The sequence below is a fragment of the Leptonychotes weddellii genome, chromosome 7 (assembly GCF_054177405.1).
Source record: "Leptonychotes weddellii isolate Sample4059 chromosome 7, ASM5417740v2, whole genome shotgun sequence".
NCBI lineage: Eukaryota > Metazoa > Chordata > Mammalia > Carnivora > Phocidae > Leptonychotes > Leptonychotes weddellii.
In genome coordinates, this window is record NC_138375.1 from 78,356,716 (window position 1) to 78,375,775 (window position 19,060).

Below are 19,060 nucleotides of genomic sequence, written 5' to 3' on the forward strand. Positions count from 1 at the left end.
GGTTTTTCAGATACTGTTGGTCAAGCTGAGGATTATCACAGAAGTGGTCTCTAAGAGGCACAGGCTAGAATGAAAAGACATTGTTACCTCTTCCATTCTCCCTTTATGCTTCCCCACCCCCTAATCTTCCTGACTCCATGAGCACAGTATTTATTTATTTTTTATTAAGATTTTATTTATTTATTAGAGAGAGAGAGACAGAGGCAGGCAGAGGGAGAAGCAGGCTCCTCGCTGAGCAAGGAGCCCGATGTAAGACTCGATCCCAGGACTCTGGGATCATGACCTGAGCCGAAGGCAGACGCTTAACCGACTGAGCCACCCAGGTGTCCCTCCATGAGCACACTATTGAACACCTAAAAAATCTAACAGATGTCCACTATCTGGACTCTATTTTGACTTACTCTCCACTTTCAGATAATCACCTTCTGCTCGCACCCAATTCTATAGAGTGGGTCATTCTTTTAATGTTTTCTTTTGGTGAACTGAATTCTGTCTGACCATTCAGGTCTTTGGAGAAGAAGGCACAATAACAAGCAGGTTATAGCTTCTCGGGCATTCACCTGCACCAATTTACTTATGTGACCATAGTGATGGTAAAGATTATGGTAAACAAAGCATTTAAGTTACAGTCTACTTAATCCTAAACATGCAACTATTCATTTTTATATGTACCAACTACCTAGCTAATGAATTTAGGAACAGTATTTGTGAGACTAGTTTTTATCTAGCAATGTCTGTATGGATGGAGGCATTGGAATGCTTATTCTCAAATCATATTTAATATCCCTGAATTATTTACTAGCATTTATAAGCAATTCTGGACTCTTAAAGTACCCTTGGTTTTTCTTTTATCCACATAATGGCAGAGCTGTGATTATGATAATCACTGTGTTTTAAAATCAGAGGGTAAATGGCAACTAGGGAGGTCATCTCGTTCATCTCCAGGAAAACATATCTAAATCATGCAGTCTTTTTTTTTTCCCTCCAGGACTTTTAGAGAAGAGACACAATAATTTTCTCTCTATATAGATTCTCTCTATATAGGTTCAATCATGAAGATGACAGAAGAGGGGAGTTTTTTTTGGTTTCATCCCATAATACAATTTTAAATTCATTTGAGTTGAAGTATTTCCTTAGTGTACAACAGTCTTTTCCAGTTTTGCTTCTAGAAAGTAGAATTAGAAAGCAAGGTCGATAAAAGGATATAGGAAGGAGCAAAGAGTAAAAGATCAGGGATGAAGAAATCTAGCAGAGGGAAATCAAGAAAAAATGTAAAAAGAATTCAGTGTTCTGTTACCCTTTCATTTTTGATTTCCAAGGGACTTGATCTGGTTCTTTTCTCCAGGTACTCACTACTTGAATATAAAAGTACAGACTCATGAGTGATTAAGAAGAGATGGATGGTTGACTATTGGTTAAATGTAGATAAAACAAGTCCAGTTATTTAATAATGAAATGTGTGCAGTTTTAATATTGTTTAATAAAATAAAATCATGTGGTAATAAAAATTCAACCTATATAGAGAGGTCTAAGAAGAAAAGGCAGTCTTCTGCTTATTTCCCTGATACATCTCGTACTTTTCAACCACTGTTCAAAATTTCTTTAGTAATATTCCCGAAAGAAAAATTAAATGTATCTCCCTGCATAGATACATGAATGTGTAGGGGTGGGGATAGGGGATATACATTTAAAATTTTATTCCAAAGGAATAACATCATACCTCTTATATGTAACTTGCTGTTTTTTCTTTAAAATACACTTTGGAGATTTTTCCATGTGACTAGTCATGGACGCTCTATGAGGAAGGAAACTCTTTTTAAGCAGTGTATCCCCAACGCTTTGAATAAAGGTCTTGCATATACTTTTCCTCTAAAGAAAATTTGTTAGGTAAATGAATAAATAAATCAGAAAATATAGACTAACTTCATTCTTTTGAAGTTAAACATTAAAAACCTAACATTACTTTATTTAAATGTACAAGAAGTTTCTAGTCTGCTACTGATGAACATTTAGAATATTTTCAGATTTTTGGCTATTACTGTAGGAATGCTTACATTCCTGAACACATCAAATTTTATACATATGTAGCTCTGAGTGAATCCAAGGTAATTACTTAACCATTTAATAATTCAACTGCATATTTAACTTTGATAGATATTGCCAAATAACTCTCCTAGCCAGTTGCATCAATTTATACTTTCATTACAAAACTGTTTTTATTCTGGAGCAAATCACAAAACCTGAAAGTCAGTGACAGAAACACACATTCCTAGAAACTACATATTCTTTCATCTACGGCCTTTAAATGAAAACTGTGTCAGATGCGATCTCAAACTGAAAATCCTTTTGGCTTTGCTGAGCTCTGGGGACATCCTTTTTCTCAAAGACAAAGTACTTGTTCCTACTGGTCTGCTTTTTGGAACTTGGCCAAAATTCATGGCTAACTGATTCCTTTGTATATTTTAATAATAAAATATAGTTTTGTTATTGTCTTTTTATAAAAAGTTCAATAACTGCACCTTTGTTAAACATAAATAATTCAAGAACATGCAGGTATTACTGAAAAAAAAAATTTATAGAAAGGAACCAGTTAGCAGTGTTGTAGAAGTGCTTGAAATTCTATCACTCAGGCTCTCACATGGATTCCACCGCCTATTTATATTAAAATAAGAAAAGTAACCTACATGCAGAAAGAAGGTTGTATTCACATTAACATTCATGAAGGCTGAGCAGCTGAAGCCCTACATATCAAGTAGGGAATATATCTTTTGTCTACTGATGAGAAAATGTCTCAGTGATAAATAGTTACAGACGGGTGTCACAAGGGCAACAGCACACAGAACAGCGACAACAAACTTAAAAAAAAAGTCTTCTCCTGCAGTTCTTTTTGTAGCATTGTGGACTGCAGTGCCTATCTCCTTAAATAAAAGAAAAAAATTGCGGTGCAGGATTCCTAACCTCTACTGAAGCACTTCCCAGCAAACAAAAACACACTCTTTGAAAGTAATTTAAAACAGAGCTTCAAGGTCTTCATGATGCATAAATATTCAGATATTCTGAAAAGTGCTCTGCACTCTGCATCCCAGCTGTTTGGGTCTAACATGTATATCATCATAAGACAGCACAGTCATCAAAGTGCGAAGTCTCCGGACGTCAACACCGGAGAAACATTAAGTACATCATTAAAACGCTTTACATCATTTACAGAAATTCAAACACATTATCAACCTCATTTAGTAACTTTGAGAAAAATAATATATGAAGTCATGAGTTTATCTAACAAACTTATCTCACAGCCCCTAACAGTGACTACCAGTGACTTTCAGTTAATTTTCAAAACCAAGTGAGTTAGTGCAGCATTGGTGGTATAGTGGTGAGCATAGCTGCCTTCCAAAACCAAGTGAGTTAATTTGTAGACAGCCTCGTCTCCTTGGGAATAGGAAGCCTGAGAACCAAAGCCCAAGGGCAAACATTTCCCAGGGCCTGACTCTAGGTGGCTCACTTTCCTCACCTATAAACACAAAGACAAGCAACCGTACCCCGCCAGCCAAAGACTTCTTTCCAGTATTTTGCCTCTTCTGCAAGTCTAGAAGCTTCAGCAGGAAAACTAGTAAGCACAGTATAATTTGCTAAAACATGGACGTCAACACTGAGCTTCCGGCGTCCTTCTCCACCCTACAGAAACCTCCAGATGCAGAGCAAGAAGAAATGTACAACAGCTCCCGTCAAAAAGAACCTCCCTCCTCCCGACCCCCACCGCCGCGTATTTTCTAGACAGTCGGCCAGCACTGTGTGGACGAAGGACAAAGGCTCAGCGCTCCAGACACTCTGGAGAGCGGGGTTAGACCCCGGACCTCGTCCTCCGAGCTATTTCCCGGTGGATGAAGGGGTGGGGCAGAGGGGGAGGAGACAGGGGCGGGGCTGTAACTCGGACCCCCGCCAGCGGGCCCTGAGGCATCCCTGCGCCTGCGCGCCCGGAGTGGGCCAGTGGTTGGGAAGCTCCCGGGTCTGGTCTCCACCTCGCGTCCCCGCCCTCTGCCTCCTTCCCCGCCCCTTCCCACCTCTGCCCTCCTCCTCCTCCCCCTCTCCTTCCCACCTCCGCCCACTTGACGCGATGACGCACGGCAGGTTTGCGGACGTGGCGGCGGCGCACGGCCCAGAAGACGGAGACGTTGGCTGCGGTGGCGGCAGGGGTCGGGGGCTGCCAAAAACGGAGGGTTGGTCATGAATTTGCCCGGGACAGGAGCCGCGGCGGCGGACCTGGCAGCCGGCTCCTTGTTGCGTCCCCGCTGCTAACAGAACAGGTAAAGATGGCGGCGAGAGATGGGGGGTGTCCCTGTCCGGGCCGGCGGGATCGGGCCCCAGCTGCGCCCTCGCTGGAGATGGCTGGGAGCCCTCGGCCGCAGGTGTAGCCGGGGCGGCCGGGCAGGGCTCGGATCCCGGCCTGCATGGAGGAGACCCCGAGGCAGGGAAGACCTTCGCGACCAAGCCCACTGAAGCCCCTCGTTACAGTCTCGGGGAAACTGAGCCTCAGAGGAAGGACTCCTACCTGCCAGATTCCCAGATCAGCGCATTTACAACCTAAGCACTATGTTTTCGCCACAACTTATTGTGTTGAATAAATGCTGACGGCTTCTCGTCAGCACTGTCCACCATGTGATGGTGTAACATAAAAATCCGAGATCTTTGCAGGGAGTAAACAGGGAAATGAAAAAAACTAGGTGTGTGGAATGGAGAGGGAGAGAATTTAAGTTTTTAAAAACTGAATTGGCCCTGGCGGATACAGTCCCTGTGAGACTGTCTCAGTGCTGAACTAGCTTGTGCCCTATGGCCCTTTTATTGCTCTTGCTTAAGGAAAGGCAAAGCGAAACACCCAACAACTGTTCCTACAAATTATGAAGGTGTTTGGGAAACCATTTTCAGTTTCAGTTTTCAGTCATCATCAGAGTGAGCTGATGAACGCCTTAACAACGTATCCATTGGTAATTTTTGCGACTCTTTGTAATCTAGATAGCATGCAAGCTTTTTTCAGTTTTCTTAAGAGGGGATTCATGCTTTTTTCCTACTCTAAGAATTAAGATAGGTTGAAGAAAATTGAGCCAGATGACTTGAATACAATGTACTTTCTAATCTGTATGGTTGGCTTAGGTAATTAATTATCTGCTTGAGTCTAGCTTTCCACTTTGACTGGAGGCACAACCAATTCTTGATTATTCAAAAACAATATCCAGCTTGTGGTATTCTTCTGCCTCCATTTCATTACACAGGAGAGTGAAAAGATAGTGAGATGAAGTTCTAGTCTTTTAAGTATTATTTAGCAATGTACCATGGAGAAGGTTTGACATAAATACGTGAAATGGCTTTGGGCATTGATCAGTGAATTTCAGCTGTTCTAAGCCAGTTTGGGATTCTAAGAACAAATTATTAGAATAGGGAAAAAAGTCTAAATGGGTCAGTATAGCCACATGTAAATTGCTGTATATTAAGTGGTTCTTAACTTTTTAAAACCTGGACCCCTTCTGAGAACAGGAAAACAAATACCCCCCCCAGAAAAATGTACATAAGTATAAAATTTTGCCCACAACTCCACAGGATTCACAGACATTTCCTACACTAAAAACACAAGATAGAAAAGACTTGGTTAAGTAAGTGGAAATAAAACTGTTACCTATTTTAGGTGAAGGTGAGATACTTTTTCAACTTTTTGAGAATTAAAAATAAAGCATCTTTAATTTATTATGGTATTAAAACAAGATTAACCTTTAAACTTGTTAGAGTTGTCACTTGGTTAGAACTCCATGAAGGAATAGGTGTGACCAGGACTTCAAAACTGCTTTAGAGATGAAAAATGTGAAGGGGCCCCTGCGTGGTTCAGTCGGTTAAGCGTCTGCCTTCGGCTCAGGTCATGATCACAGGGTCCTGGAATAGAGCTCCGCATCGGGCTCCGTGCTCAGCAGGGAGCCTGCTTCTCCCTCTCCCTCTGCCTGACTGCCTACTTGTGATCTCTCTCTCTCTGTCAAATAAATAAAATCTTTAGAGATGAAAAATGTGGATAGCTTTCTTTAGTTTGGTGGCTGTGAATTGAGGAATCACAGTTCATGGTAATAAATAGTAGCACCATAGGGGGTGGGGATGGGCGAAATAGTCTGCTTAATATATAGTTATTAGTTATCTATGTTATCCTAATAGAAAAACCCTTGAGTTTTTAAAGCATTGCAAGTGTTGCTGTAGAGCAGGGTCAGAAACTGGTTTTCAGGGGTTGGATTCAATGATATGAAATAGTCCATAAATTATATACGTATGTGCCTACACGCAGAACGTAATCTGTTGTCATCCATATTACAAATTCAGACTTTTGGGGGGTTTATGTTTGTTTTCTCTTTTTCACTCTTTTCAGTTGTAAATGTATTTGTAGCATTTACAACTGAACTAAGTCCTTCTTTAAGACACCATTTGAGGGACGCCTGGGTGGGTGGTTCAGTCAGTTAAGCAGACTGCCTTCGGCTCAGGTCATGATCCCAGGGTCCTGGGATCGAGTCCTGCATTGGGCTCCTTGTTCAGTGGAGAGCTTGCTTCTCCCTCTGCCTGCTGCTCCCCCTGCTTGTGCGCTCTCTCTCTGACAAATAAAATCTTAAAAAAAAAGATGCCATTTGGGCTTGTCTTCCATTACACAGTATTTTGATGGTTTCTTCCTCTTCTGTATATCTCTTTCTAGCTTCTTTGCAGGCTGATTTTCCTTCACTCAGATACCAAATGTAGCAGTTCTTCAAGGCTCAGTCTTGGCCCCTTATTCTGTACTTTCTTTAGGTAATCTCATCTATACCAACACAGTTTGTTTCTACCTATGCACGTGAACCATGAAATTATATTTCTAACCCTTTCTGAATTTGACTATATAACCCATTTGGCTATTTGACATTCTTTGGGGCTCTCTTAGAGGAATTTATAATCATAGTCCAGCACCCCTCCCCCCGCTTTTCTTCCAGTGTTCCATATTTTAGAGAATGGCATCACCATTTACTCAGTGATGCAAATCAGAAATCTTGACATGATCCTTAACTTCCTACCTCTCTTCATATCTAAGTCACAGTATGAAGTCTTATCTCCAGAATGCCTTTTAGTACTTGTCTACTTCTTTCCATCTTTCTCAATAACTGAAAGCAATCTACTATCCTTTCTTATGTAAACAATTAATATGAAGCTAGCACTGGGAATGTGGAATTAGTTTTTATATGTTTTTGTTTTGTTTGTTTTTAATGAGAACAGGTCAACTTGAAGGTGAGTGGAGAGTGCATAAGTAAACAAAAAGTATTCATTGATGTATGCTTTTAACTTAAGTCAGTGTTCAGTCTTAGAGTGTCTTTTCTAAAGTAGAAATGAATGTAGTGACCTAAAATCTCTTAAGTCTTTTTTTTTTTTTTTTTAAAGATTTTATTTATTTATTTGACAGAGAGACACAGTGAGAGAGGGAACACAAGCAGTAGGAGTGGGAGAGCGAGAAGCAGGCTTCCCGCCGAGCAGGGAGCCCGATGTGGGGCTCGATCCCAGGACCCCGGGATCATGACCTGAGCCGAAGGCAGCCGCTTAACGACTGAGCCACCCAGGCGCCCCTAAAATCTCTTAAGTCTTTATGGACCATAAATTGAGTTGGATGAGGACTTTGATAAAGGTTAGTGAAAAGCATCTCAGGAATAAGAATCCCTGGTTGAGGGCAAAATTATGACCTACATAGAAGGCACATACTGTACTAAATATAAATCCTGAGGTAAAAAAAAAAATAAGTCAGTGTGATGCAGGGAGGTAGAGAGGTAGTACAAAAGATATTTTAATCCCACATGCACTTAAAATGCAGAACAAGCCAGAATATTTGGATTCATTAAAGTGTTGTGTTTGTACATATAAAACATATACTTTGAGTCCATCAGAACTATAAATTGTACATATACAATCACAGGTTTTTAATACATAATACAAAAATATTTCCTAATTTTATTCATATACTCAGGATAAGTGGAGCTTAGTTTTTTGACCTTAAAAAAAATAGCAATTTACTTTTGTGAAAATGTTTATCACCTCCACGTTTTGTGATATATGGTCTATAAGAATGGATTTCCTCTTCCTCCTGTCCCATTGTCTCTGCCACCAGATACATTAATTGTACTTTAACATCTATAAAACTTTAACCTAAATTTTTAAATAATTAAAATCTTTTTTTTTTTTTTAAAGTGTCCTGAATATAAGATTCATGTAACTCAGGTAAATGGATCAGGTACATTCCAAAGTTTTCTTCTTTCCTCCTCAGATTTTGACATGGCAGGGAGACATCAGAATCGTAGTTTTCCTCTTCCAGGAGTTCATTCAAGTGGTCAAGTACATGCGTTTGGAAATTGTACAGACAGTGATGTGTTGGAGGAGGATGCTGAAGTGTATGAGCTTCGATCCAGAGGAAAAGAGAAAATCCGAAGAAGTACATCAAGAGATAGACTTGATGACATTATAGTATTAACAAAAGATATACAGGAAGGAGATACTTTAAATGCAATAGCCCTTCAGTACTGTTGTACGGTAAGTTTTCACTTGATTTTGCATAATGCTATCCAAAATAATTTGTTCATTAGCACAAACTGAAATAAGTTCTGTGCTCTTTTATCTTTTTCCTTTTCTTTCCATAGAAATCTGTGTTATGTTGGTAGCTGTTAACTTTTTACACTTTTAAGTGAATACTTGAATTTCTGTTTATTTCTAAATCCATGATTCTGTTTTTAGTATTGAAAAGATGCAATTGTGTTATCTTTCTTCTTACTCAAGTTGTAAGAGAATATAGAAATACATAAAGAAAATTTTTCTCTGCCTCAACTTCCTGAAATAACACACTTTGGTGTGTTTCTTTCCATACCTTTTTGGTGCTTATAAAAACACTGTACATATGGGGTGCCTGGGGGGCTCAGTCAGTTAAGCATCTGCCTTTGGCTTTGGTCATGATCTCAGAGTCCTGGGACTGGGACTACCCTGCAACGGGCTCCCTGCTCGGGGGAGTCTGCTTCTCCCACCCCCTCTGCCTCTCCCCCTGCCTGTGCTCTCTCACATGCTCTCTCTCTCTCTGTCAAATAAATAAAATCTTTAAAAAAAAATATATACATATGATACATAAATATATATTATATATAAAATACTTGGGGTGTTGGTGATTTTGTTATCTTTTTTAAAAGATTTTATTTATTTATTTGAGAGAGAGACAGAGCATGAGCAGGGGGCAGGAGGCAGAGGGAGAACCGACTGAGCCACCCGGGCACCCCTGGTGATTTTGTTTTTAAAAATTGGTGTAGGGGCTTCTGGGTGGCTCAGATGATTGAGCATCTGCCTTCAGCTCAGGTCATGATCTCCAGATCCTGGGATTGAGCCCCGCATCGGGCTCCCTGCTCAGCGGGGGAGTCTGCTTCTCTCTCTCCCTCTGCCTCTCCCCCTGCTTGTGCTCTCTCTCTCTCAGATGAATAGATAAAATCTTAAAAAAAATGAAAAAAAAAAAAAAAACAAAATAAAAATTTGTTTATACTATGCCTATTATGCTTCAAGTTGCCTTTTTCATTTTCTTAGTATATCATGGACATCCCTCATTGTCTTACAGATCTAACTCATTTTATATAGCTATCTAGTATTGCATAGTATGGATGTGCCATAATTATTAAGCGGTTCTCCTATCACATAGTCAGGATTTTCTCCCACGTTTTGAAGTGTGTGGTGAATATCATCACAACTATATCTTTAAATGGTGGTACCTTTATTTCTGTGGAATAGATTCCCAAAAGTAGGATTGATAGATAAAAGGAAAGGTATATTTTTTATTTTAATAATATTAAACTCTGTTTAAACCCGTTTTATATCTGTATCACTATGTCCGTCTTGCCTCCTTAGCATGGAATCTTTTCATGTGAACACATTGATCTGGAAACTGTTAGAACATTTTTTCAAACTTTTTGTTCTCATACTTCCAATCGAATTTTGAAATGTATGTATTGTGTATCTCCTTGCACATTTTAAAGTGAGCTTAAATACTTCCTAATGACTTAAAGGATATAATTTCCAGAACGTTGTCAATATTGATATTTAAAAATATGACTGTTAGAATACTCTTTCTATGCACTAAAAAAAAAAAAAAAAATTTATTTATTTTAGAGCACACGAGTGGGGGGAGGGGCGGTGGAGGAGGCTACAGGGAGAACCTTCAGCCTTGCCCCTGAATGGAGCCCAGAGCCTGAAGCCGGACATGGGGCTCTATCTCATGACCCATGAGATCATGACCTACGCCAAAAGCAAAGAGTCAGATGTTCAACTGACTGAGCCACCCAGGCGCCCCATACGCGCTTTTTTAAGAGTGTGAAATTTTTATCTTTCCTTTTTCTCTTTGATTAATATTTTCATCCTCCCCCACAGTCTTTTATGTTTCTGTACTTGAAAACCTTTTATTGGTTACCTATTATAGTTCTCTGCAATAGAAACATATATATTTATAAATTTATTTATACAAATATGTATAAATTTAAATTGAATTTTAAAAAATTTCCTGTGACCATGAAGTTCTGTGTATTATTTCTCTCTGAATTTACTGCACTTCAGTTGATCAAAACAGATACGACAAATTTTTATTTAAAAATTTAATTAAGTATTTTATTGAAACACATTTCTTGATGAGGTAAGAAGAGCTGGATTTGAGGTTTTTTTTTTTTTTGCAACTTGTTCAAGTATGGCAACACTATTATTAGGTCATAATGTGTAATAACCACGTGTGTAAATAACCATGTGAATACATGTTGGTAGAGACGTTACAGAATGTGCTTTAGAAAGTAGAGAAATAAGTTACAGAATGTGCTTTAGAAAGTTGATAGAAAGTAATCAAGATTTAAAAATTAGGGGGAAAGCTAAAATTATTAAGGTGGAGGTCCAAGAGAAGAGTGTGGTCAAGTAGCTTTGTTAGAGAAAGACATGGGTTTTCCTTAAAGAACCTGATACATTGTCTTAGAAAAAGAGAAATTTGAAATGCCATCTGAATGATTAAAAATAGGTCATATTTCCAATGAGGTGAAAAGGAAAAAGTATATGACTGTATGAGTATATGACGAGAAAGGTATACGACAGTGATGTGGAAGGAGAAAATAAGGGGAACAACAGACGAAATTTAATAGGTGTTCCACAAATGAGTGGCATAGACTAATGGGAAGAAGCACGTTGAGATAACTGAGGAGAAGTTTGATCTATGTAGTAAGAACACCATTATAAAGTTTTAAGGAGTGCTACAAAATGGTAGGGAAACCTGCTGGTGAGTTGGAGGGGACCCAATAAAGAGGTTAGTGGAATAATTCAAGTGAAGGTGATCAGGGTTTAGACTAAAATATGTGTAGTAAGGCTAGAGAAGTTTACAGAAAATCATTTGGGGGTATTCACAAAATGTATCAGCTGATACCTCATTTAAAATGAAGAATGATGAAAGGGCGGTTAGCTTAGCATTAGAGGAAAGAAGGCATTGTCCACAGTAGGGAAAATTGATAGAATAGAGTTAGGGAGTTAAGCAGTGCTCCCTTTTGCCAGGAGCTCAACCAGCAAAAAGGATGATCCTTACAAAAGGATTTATCACTTTAAAAATCGAGTACTTAGTGCTGTTTTCTTCTTATACTTAGTTTTAAAAATTATTAAAAATATGCCTGTCATAACACAGTGACAAGAGGACAGAAGGTCCAAGGTTGGAATCCCAAATGCAACCAAGGAAGTTAGTATAAAAGAAAATATAGGGATATTCAGAGTGAGAACCGAGGTAGACTACTAAAACTTGGAAGCCTGGTTCAGAAAGAGTATGGAGTAGTTATTAGTCAGAATAGACAGTACCAAACAAATGAACATTTGAAGAGAATAGGGTCAGACTTTGGGGTTTGTCAATGACTCTTCATTTGCCTTAAGAAAAAAACAGTCTTGAGGTTGTAAAACTTGAAAGCACCCTTTTTCTTTACTGTCTCATCTAGTTACTCCTTAGTCCTCTCTCCATCCTTCTCCCACACATATACTTCCAGGGAACTGATTTTTCCAGGAATTCTCATTCTTCAGTGGACTTGATCAGAAATCTGCAGTTGATCAGTTCACCACTCCTAAAAACCCTCTTTGTTTGATCTCCTTGATTTTGCATCTTTCTGATTTTTCTGCTAGTAATATTTAATTATACCAAATATATTAAATATAAATATAAAATATTAAATGTTATAGGTTTTATAACACTGTATATCGCTATTCTAAATGTTCATGTGTTTTAATTTATTAATCTTTGCAAAATCCTATATGATAGGTAGTGTTACTACTGTCATTTTACATATGTGAAAATTGAATTGCAGAGAGGTTAAATAACTTGCCCCAAATCATATAGCTTGAAAATTGTCAGAGTTGTCCTTCAAACCCAGATAGTCCATACTTTTAACCACCATCATATACTGCTTTCTTGGCCACTCTTTTTTTTTCTTTTTCCTTTTTTAATTTTATTTTAAAGTAATCTCTATACCCAACATGGGCTCGAACTCACTTTCCTGTTTAAACCAGCCAGGCGCCCCTTAGCCACTCTTTCTTAATCTCTTTTGTAGATTCTCTTATTCAATATACCCCTCAAATGTTGGCATTTCTCAGAGATCTTTCATATGTCACCTTTTTCTCCCAGCCTTTTTTAGAGAATCTGTCTACTCTTGTGACTTTAATTACCATTTTTGCTGGTAATCCACAAATCTATATTTCTACCTGAGATCATTCTTCCAAATTTCAGACATACCTGTTAACTGTCTGTTGGATAGCTTCCACTTAGATATTTCAGTCACCTCAAAGTCAACATGTATAAAATCTGTGTTTATTTTCTTTTCTCCCTCCAGAGTGTTCCGTATCTTAGGAAATGATATCATTATCCATTGAGTTGACCAAGCCAGAAAAGTTTTATCCTTAGACTCACTTTGCCTCTCTGACATCAATCAGGTGATAAATGATCAGGGCTTAGGTTAAAGCATTGATAGAAATCAAGAATGGGACTGATTACTTAAAGATGGTGGGAGAGCTTATCATTATAATTGGTAATCTGAGGAACACTCCCATGCTCTCCCTCTTGACAGTGGCAGATGGATAGGATATACAGACAGGTTGAGGACCGTATAATCTATAGGGAAAGCTTATAAATAATGACCGATCTTGGGAGTAATTGAACAGTGCATGAACACTGAGAAGTTCGGAAAAAATATCATCAGAAGGCAAATGAGGGAGATAAATTATGTTACCAATTCTAAGGTGCATGTTTTTTTTCACACATTTTAACATCTTTGAAATTGGAGTGGTGGTATTCTCAATATTTGGTGTTTTGGGGTTTTTTTTCCCCCCTTAATGATATGTAAAATAATGGCACATCTTAGAATTGATGGCATCTGAGTTTTGATAAAATACGGTAGGTTTAGTTGGGTAAGTTGACATTTGCCTACACTTTAATTGCCAGACTGAAAGAAAGAACATAAATATTTGTAATCGTTCCTTCTTCCCAAATTGTTTACAAACAACAGAAAGCGTGATATTTGTGCATGATGTACAAAGAGAAATATCAGAGGATCCGAGAATCTACTTAAATACCTAACATTAGTGTTAATAATACATGGGTGATAGTAAAAAGTAATTAGTGATTTCTCAAGACTGGTAGATCAAAAATTGATGTAGAACTGTCATCCACAAAATAAAATCTCTCTGGGTGTGATAACTTATACTGCTAATAACTAAGCTCAACTTTTTTTTTCCCCCTTCCAAAAGTAACTGGGATGAATGACTATTACCTCTGTTTTGATGGAGAATTCAGTTGAATGTTGCTTTATTTTTTTTTTTTAACAGGTAGCAGATATCAAGAGGGTTAACAATCTCATCAGCGACCAAGACTTTTTTGCCCTTAGGTCTATCAAAATTCCAGTTAAAAAGTTTAGTTCATTGACTGAAACACTTTATCCTCCAAAAGGAAGACAGGCTTCACGTCCTTCATCTGTTCAGTATGTTCCAGAACAACAGGAAATTTTGCCAGCTAATGATTCTCTTTCTTCCACTGAGTCAGCTGATAACTTTTTAAAAGAAGTAGATCGAGACATAGAACAAATAGTAAAATGTACAGACACCAAAAGAGAGAACCTTAATGAGGTGGTATCTGCTTTAACAGCACAACAAATACGTTTTGAACCTGATAATAAAAACATTCAACGTAAGGATCCTTATTATGGAGCAGACTGGGGAATAGGGTGGTGGACAGCTGTAGTGATAATGTTGATAGTAGGTATAATAACGCCAGTATTTTATTTGCTGTATTATGAAATTTTAGCTAAAGTGGATGTTAGTCACCATTCAACAATGGATTCTTCACATTTGCATTCAGGAGTGACACCCCCATCACAACAGAGAGAAGTGGAAAATGGAATTGGTCCAACTAAAGGAATACCCTTTGGCCAACATGATCATAAACTATACCGTCAAGATTCTCAGTCACCTGCTGCTCAACACAAAACATAGCAGTTAGCTCATAATTACAGTGTTAATGATCATGTGTATCTGGAGTGTGGTGAATCAGTTACATTCAGTAACCACTTTAAAGGCAGAAGTTAGGGAGATTGAAGATGCTCTTGTTTTTCACCCTTCTTTTTGGAGCCAGTTGCAAATAGATTGAGTATAAATTCCTACAGTTGCTAGTTGTTGATATTGAGAGTTGTAAATCTATATCTTGTATCAGTGCTTAAAGCAAAAATGAATTTAAAGATGGGTCTAGGAAGTTCTTAACTTGGAAAATGCATCATTTTTCCTACTCAAGCCTGGTTATGTTTAAATTTTATTTTTCAAGTAATTATTTTTTGGTTTAAGGTTATTGTTAAATATATTAAGCAAAATAAAATTTATAAGCCCCCAAAATAATGTGTTATGGTTAGGAAGTTGCCATTTGGTCACTAGAACACTGGATTAGGTCAAGACCTAAAAGTAATCTTTGTCTCTTAAAGCTCGCTGCCTCTGCTTCTGTTTTTTAAGTGATTATATTTGCCTCTGTTATTTGAAAGCACTTTTGTAATTCTTTAATGAAAAGTGTTATATGAATTGCATTATTTAGGAAATAAATCCCTACATACTGTGATAATTTGTTGCTGTGTTACATGCAGTAACATGCCTTAATTACATTTAATGCCTTATAATACTACTTTATGTAAGCTAATACAATTTTTAGAGTTAAAATTAAGGATTATTTCAGATGGTTCAATTTATATGGCCTAGGCCATATAAATTCGTCTCCACCTTCACTATCAAGTAAAACTTCATAGGGTTAAAACGATTTTTGGCTGCCTCAGGTCTATTGGAGAAAGTGGTTCATTAAGCAAAAGCAAAGGTACAAGAGACCTTTTGTATTAACACTAACAGACAAATTATTTATTGATCCGTTAACCTATATTTTTCAAAGAGAAAATGTCCAACTTAGACCTTTTTTTCCCTCTGAACTATAGCATCAGATTGGGGAACAGAGCCACAGGTGTGTGGATCAGCCAAAAGGGCTTGATAGTGCTACTTCCTAAGATTTGCTGGGGATCAGACAGTCTGGCTAAATAAGCATCATTTGCATACTGATTTCCATCATTTAATTTCTTCAAGTATGTGTTTTAAAAATGTAACCAAATGATTCATTAGAAGAAAGATTTGGTAGAGTCTGGATTGCCTGTTTGTGTATAATAAAGTATGTACCTTAAGTTATATAATATCACCTCATTTTCTGGGCATTATTTCCTAATTTTTAATGTTTCAGGTTTTGATCAGTCATTTTGTATTTCCAACTCCAGTATTGATTTAATAAAAAGGGGGGGGATGAATAAGTACATATGGTAAATGAGGTTTCATGTATACTTTCAGGAGCAAAGTATAAGAAACAGGACAAAGAAGTCAAACATTAAAGCCCTTGCATGTATCAGAGGACCTTAGACAATTAATGAAAAGTGTTAATATGGAAGTTGTAGCAAAATCATATTTTGAGTAACTCTTTTAGTTTGGAATTCTAAAAATTGTTTTAATGTGCCTTGGCATGTTGGAAAAAAGGTATGATCATTCTAATTTACACTCAGTGTTAACTTGGTCAGTTTACATTGTATTTATTATGCCTGCTGAAAAATCAAGTTTTAGGGAAGGAAAATGATTGGATTATTTTAGGGTAGAATGAAGAACTTTGTTTACATCAAATTGATGAAATTACAGTCAGTGATTCCTTTTTGCTAGTGCTACTTTGAAATTGTGATAGGTCTGATTTCCAAAATAAGTAACTTAAAGTAGTGAAGTGTACTATGTATTTGATTAAAAACCATTTTTGTCTTGCAGTGTGTCCTCTTTTGCAAAGGAAATATAACATATCCTTATGACACAATCAGGCAGTTTCCTTTTTCTATATATTTGAATTCTATATATATGTCATATATATAGAATTTTAGATTCTAATCTTTAATGGTCATTTAAAAAAAATTTTCCTGAGCATTTAATAGATCTAGAATAATTTTACCTTTTAAAAAGTACTAATATACATCAAAATTTGTAGCAAATAATTACTTTGTAAAACTTAATAATATTGAGTTATTATTTGATATTGTGCATTTTAAATATGTTGAAACCCTTATTTGAATTTATTTGGATGCTTTACATTAGAAGGTATATATGTTATATATATGCTAACAATTGTGAATCATTGCATTTGGTTCACTTAAAAACTTGGGTTTGTAAGTGAAGAAAAATTTGCTATTTTTAGGGCAGATTATTTTTTTTAACGATGGGTACAAATGGTTAAGGTTGTTTTGAACTATTGAATGCCATTTAAAGTTTTTGCCCTCCTACTCCTAGAAAATTATGGGATTCATCTCTTCAAAAGATAGGGTAAAATGGATTATATAGTCTGCTGACCACATTAGAATTAGAAAGAAGACTAATGTTAAATGAACTTTTCCAAAGGACTTTGTGTTTTTTAAAGCTTTTCTTTTTCTGAACTCGCTTGTTCAGCAAAAATTCTTTAAATGACCCACTACTTACTAATTAGTTCTTTTTAAGGTATCTATTTCTAAAATTACCTAGTTGGGAATATGAAGGATGTTTCAGAAATATCATGAAGCAAGGATCCAGTCAAAGCGTTACAGGGTAAAGGTAGAGTTTTTAGAAGTCTGTTATTTAAATGGTGCGTTATGATCGGCATCATTCTTATTTTGAATTTTGAATTTGAACAACGTTGCTCAGGAAATCAGTATTTTTCTTCTAAGTATGTGCATATTGCACTGTTATATCATAGAAATATCTGAATGCTTTATTTAATTCTTTTTATGTATGCAGATCTATAAATCTTTTGTATAATGTATTTTATACAAAGGCAAAATGGAATTGTAGAACATTGTTAGCATGTACATCTGTAAAACTGGTTTTTAAAACTTTCTGCCCTTATTTTTCGTATTTTAAAAGATATGCAAAATGTAATAAAGTTTCTATTTTATTATTCAGTCTAAAATGAAAGCTGGTGAATTTAATTGAATAAAAGCAAAACTTTTTCCTCTTTTAAACTGTTTGATGTAGAGATACTATGTAAGGTAGATAGAACTGCCAAAGGTTTACCAATTCATATTTCTCACTTGTTATACAGAAAATCCACTGGATTATTTATAGGACATAAATGAAAACAAATTTCAGATGGATGTTCTTTGGATGTTCTTCGATATCAGGGAAGAAGACTTTAAAAGGCATGGTCCATGGCTGCTTAGCAAGTTGTGCTCTATATGTAAATTTTATCATGAAACCACCTTTCCACTTCAAGGATATTTTTCAAAATTACTGGTAGCAAAAAGAATTGAAAAAGTTGTTTGAAGTTTTTATTTATTTAATGGAGGAATTGTGATACAATTTTTTTTCCTTAAAATTGTATTTAAACTCATTTTTTAAATAATAAGTTGTATTTTTTTTTTTAAGATTTTATTTATTTATTTGAGAGAGAGATACAGCGAGAGAGGGAACACAAGCAGGGGGAGAGGGAGAGGGAGAAAGAAGCAGGCTTCCCGCTGAGCACGGAGCCTGATGTGGGGCTTGATCCCAGGATCCCGGGATCATGACCTGAGCCACCCAGACGCCCCTAATAATAAGTTTTTACTAACTCCAGAGCCTTTAAGCATATGGAGGCAAAGCCATTGACACTGTACATTTGAATGTGGTGGGGATGGAAAGGTTAACAAGATCTTCCAAATTTCTTAGCATTCTCTTGTATCCACTGTAAGTCAGTTCCCGATACCAGTGATCATACTAATATTACACTGTCTGCCAAATCTCTTAATTTGTTAACATGACTTTAATCATCTAGAGTTTTCTTTTGTGGGTGGTTTATTGAAGAATATTTGGTAACTGTCATACTTGCTCAGTAAATAAAGTTATTTTACTATGTAAAATCTGTATTAACAAATCTGTTTTCTCAAACATATTTAAGTAGGTTCAAAATAAACCATGTTTATATAAAACAAAAGGACACAACTTTGTTTTGTAAGAATTTAATGTGTAAACAGGAAAATAAGCATATAGCAACGAAACAGTTTGGCCTGTTAATATAGCAATTGTAAAGACACTTCAAGTACTTTTTTATATACAGGAGGCTATCTCTGCATTAAAGTTTACTTTCTTATGGAATAAGTAACTTCACAGTCTCTGAGATTTTAAGCCAGAAAGACAAGATTCATGCTGGTAAAGCAACCTGTAAATACTCCCTGTCCTCAACAGTTAGTCTACTTTAAACTTACAAAAAGATCTTCCAAAGGGGGAAGACAGTGCACTTAAGGCAGATGGCTGGGGCCTCCTCTAGCAAATCCCTGCCCAAAGGGGCTGTCTTACCATCTGCTGGACTAAAACTGGAGGCAAAATTGAAAGCTAGGAAAATAAATATCTGTATCTTCAGTGCATCTGACCAATTCACAGGGTTATCTGCAGATTTATATCTAAGCAAGTAAATAGAACTATTGAGATCAGATTTCTATAAATTAAA

General features: G+C 36.8%; 1 protein-coding gene across 1 annotated transcript; it reads left to right on the forward strand.

Annotated features, from left to right (window-relative positions):
* The first annotated feature begins 4,104 nt into the window (after window positions 1–4,104).
* LYSMD3 (LysM domain containing 3) lies at window positions 4,105–17,553 on the forward strand. The gene is made up of 3 exons (XM_006730683.3): window positions 4,105–4,304; window positions 8,303–8,565; window positions 13,888–17,553. The coding sequence occupies exons 2-3, from the start codon at window positions 8,311–8,313 to the stop codon at window positions 14,548–14,550; spliced, it is 918 nt and encodes a 305-aa protein (XP_006730746.1). The 5' UTR covers window positions 4,105–4,304; window positions 8,303–8,310; the 3' UTR covers window positions 14,551–17,553.
* Window positions 17,554–19,060: the final 1,507 nt, after the last annotated feature.

What these genes read in the sequence shown, in the direction of transcription:
- LYSMD3 (XM_006730683.3), top strand. Translation starts at nt 8,311, where the DNA reads ATGGCAGGGAGACATCAGAATCGTAGTTTTCCTCTTCCAGGAGTTCAT. An exon ending in CCCTTCAGTACTGTTGTACG is followed by an intron (nt 8,566 to 13,887) that starts GTAAGTTTTCAC and finishes TTTTTTTAACAG; the next exon opens with GTAGCAGATATCAAGAGGGT.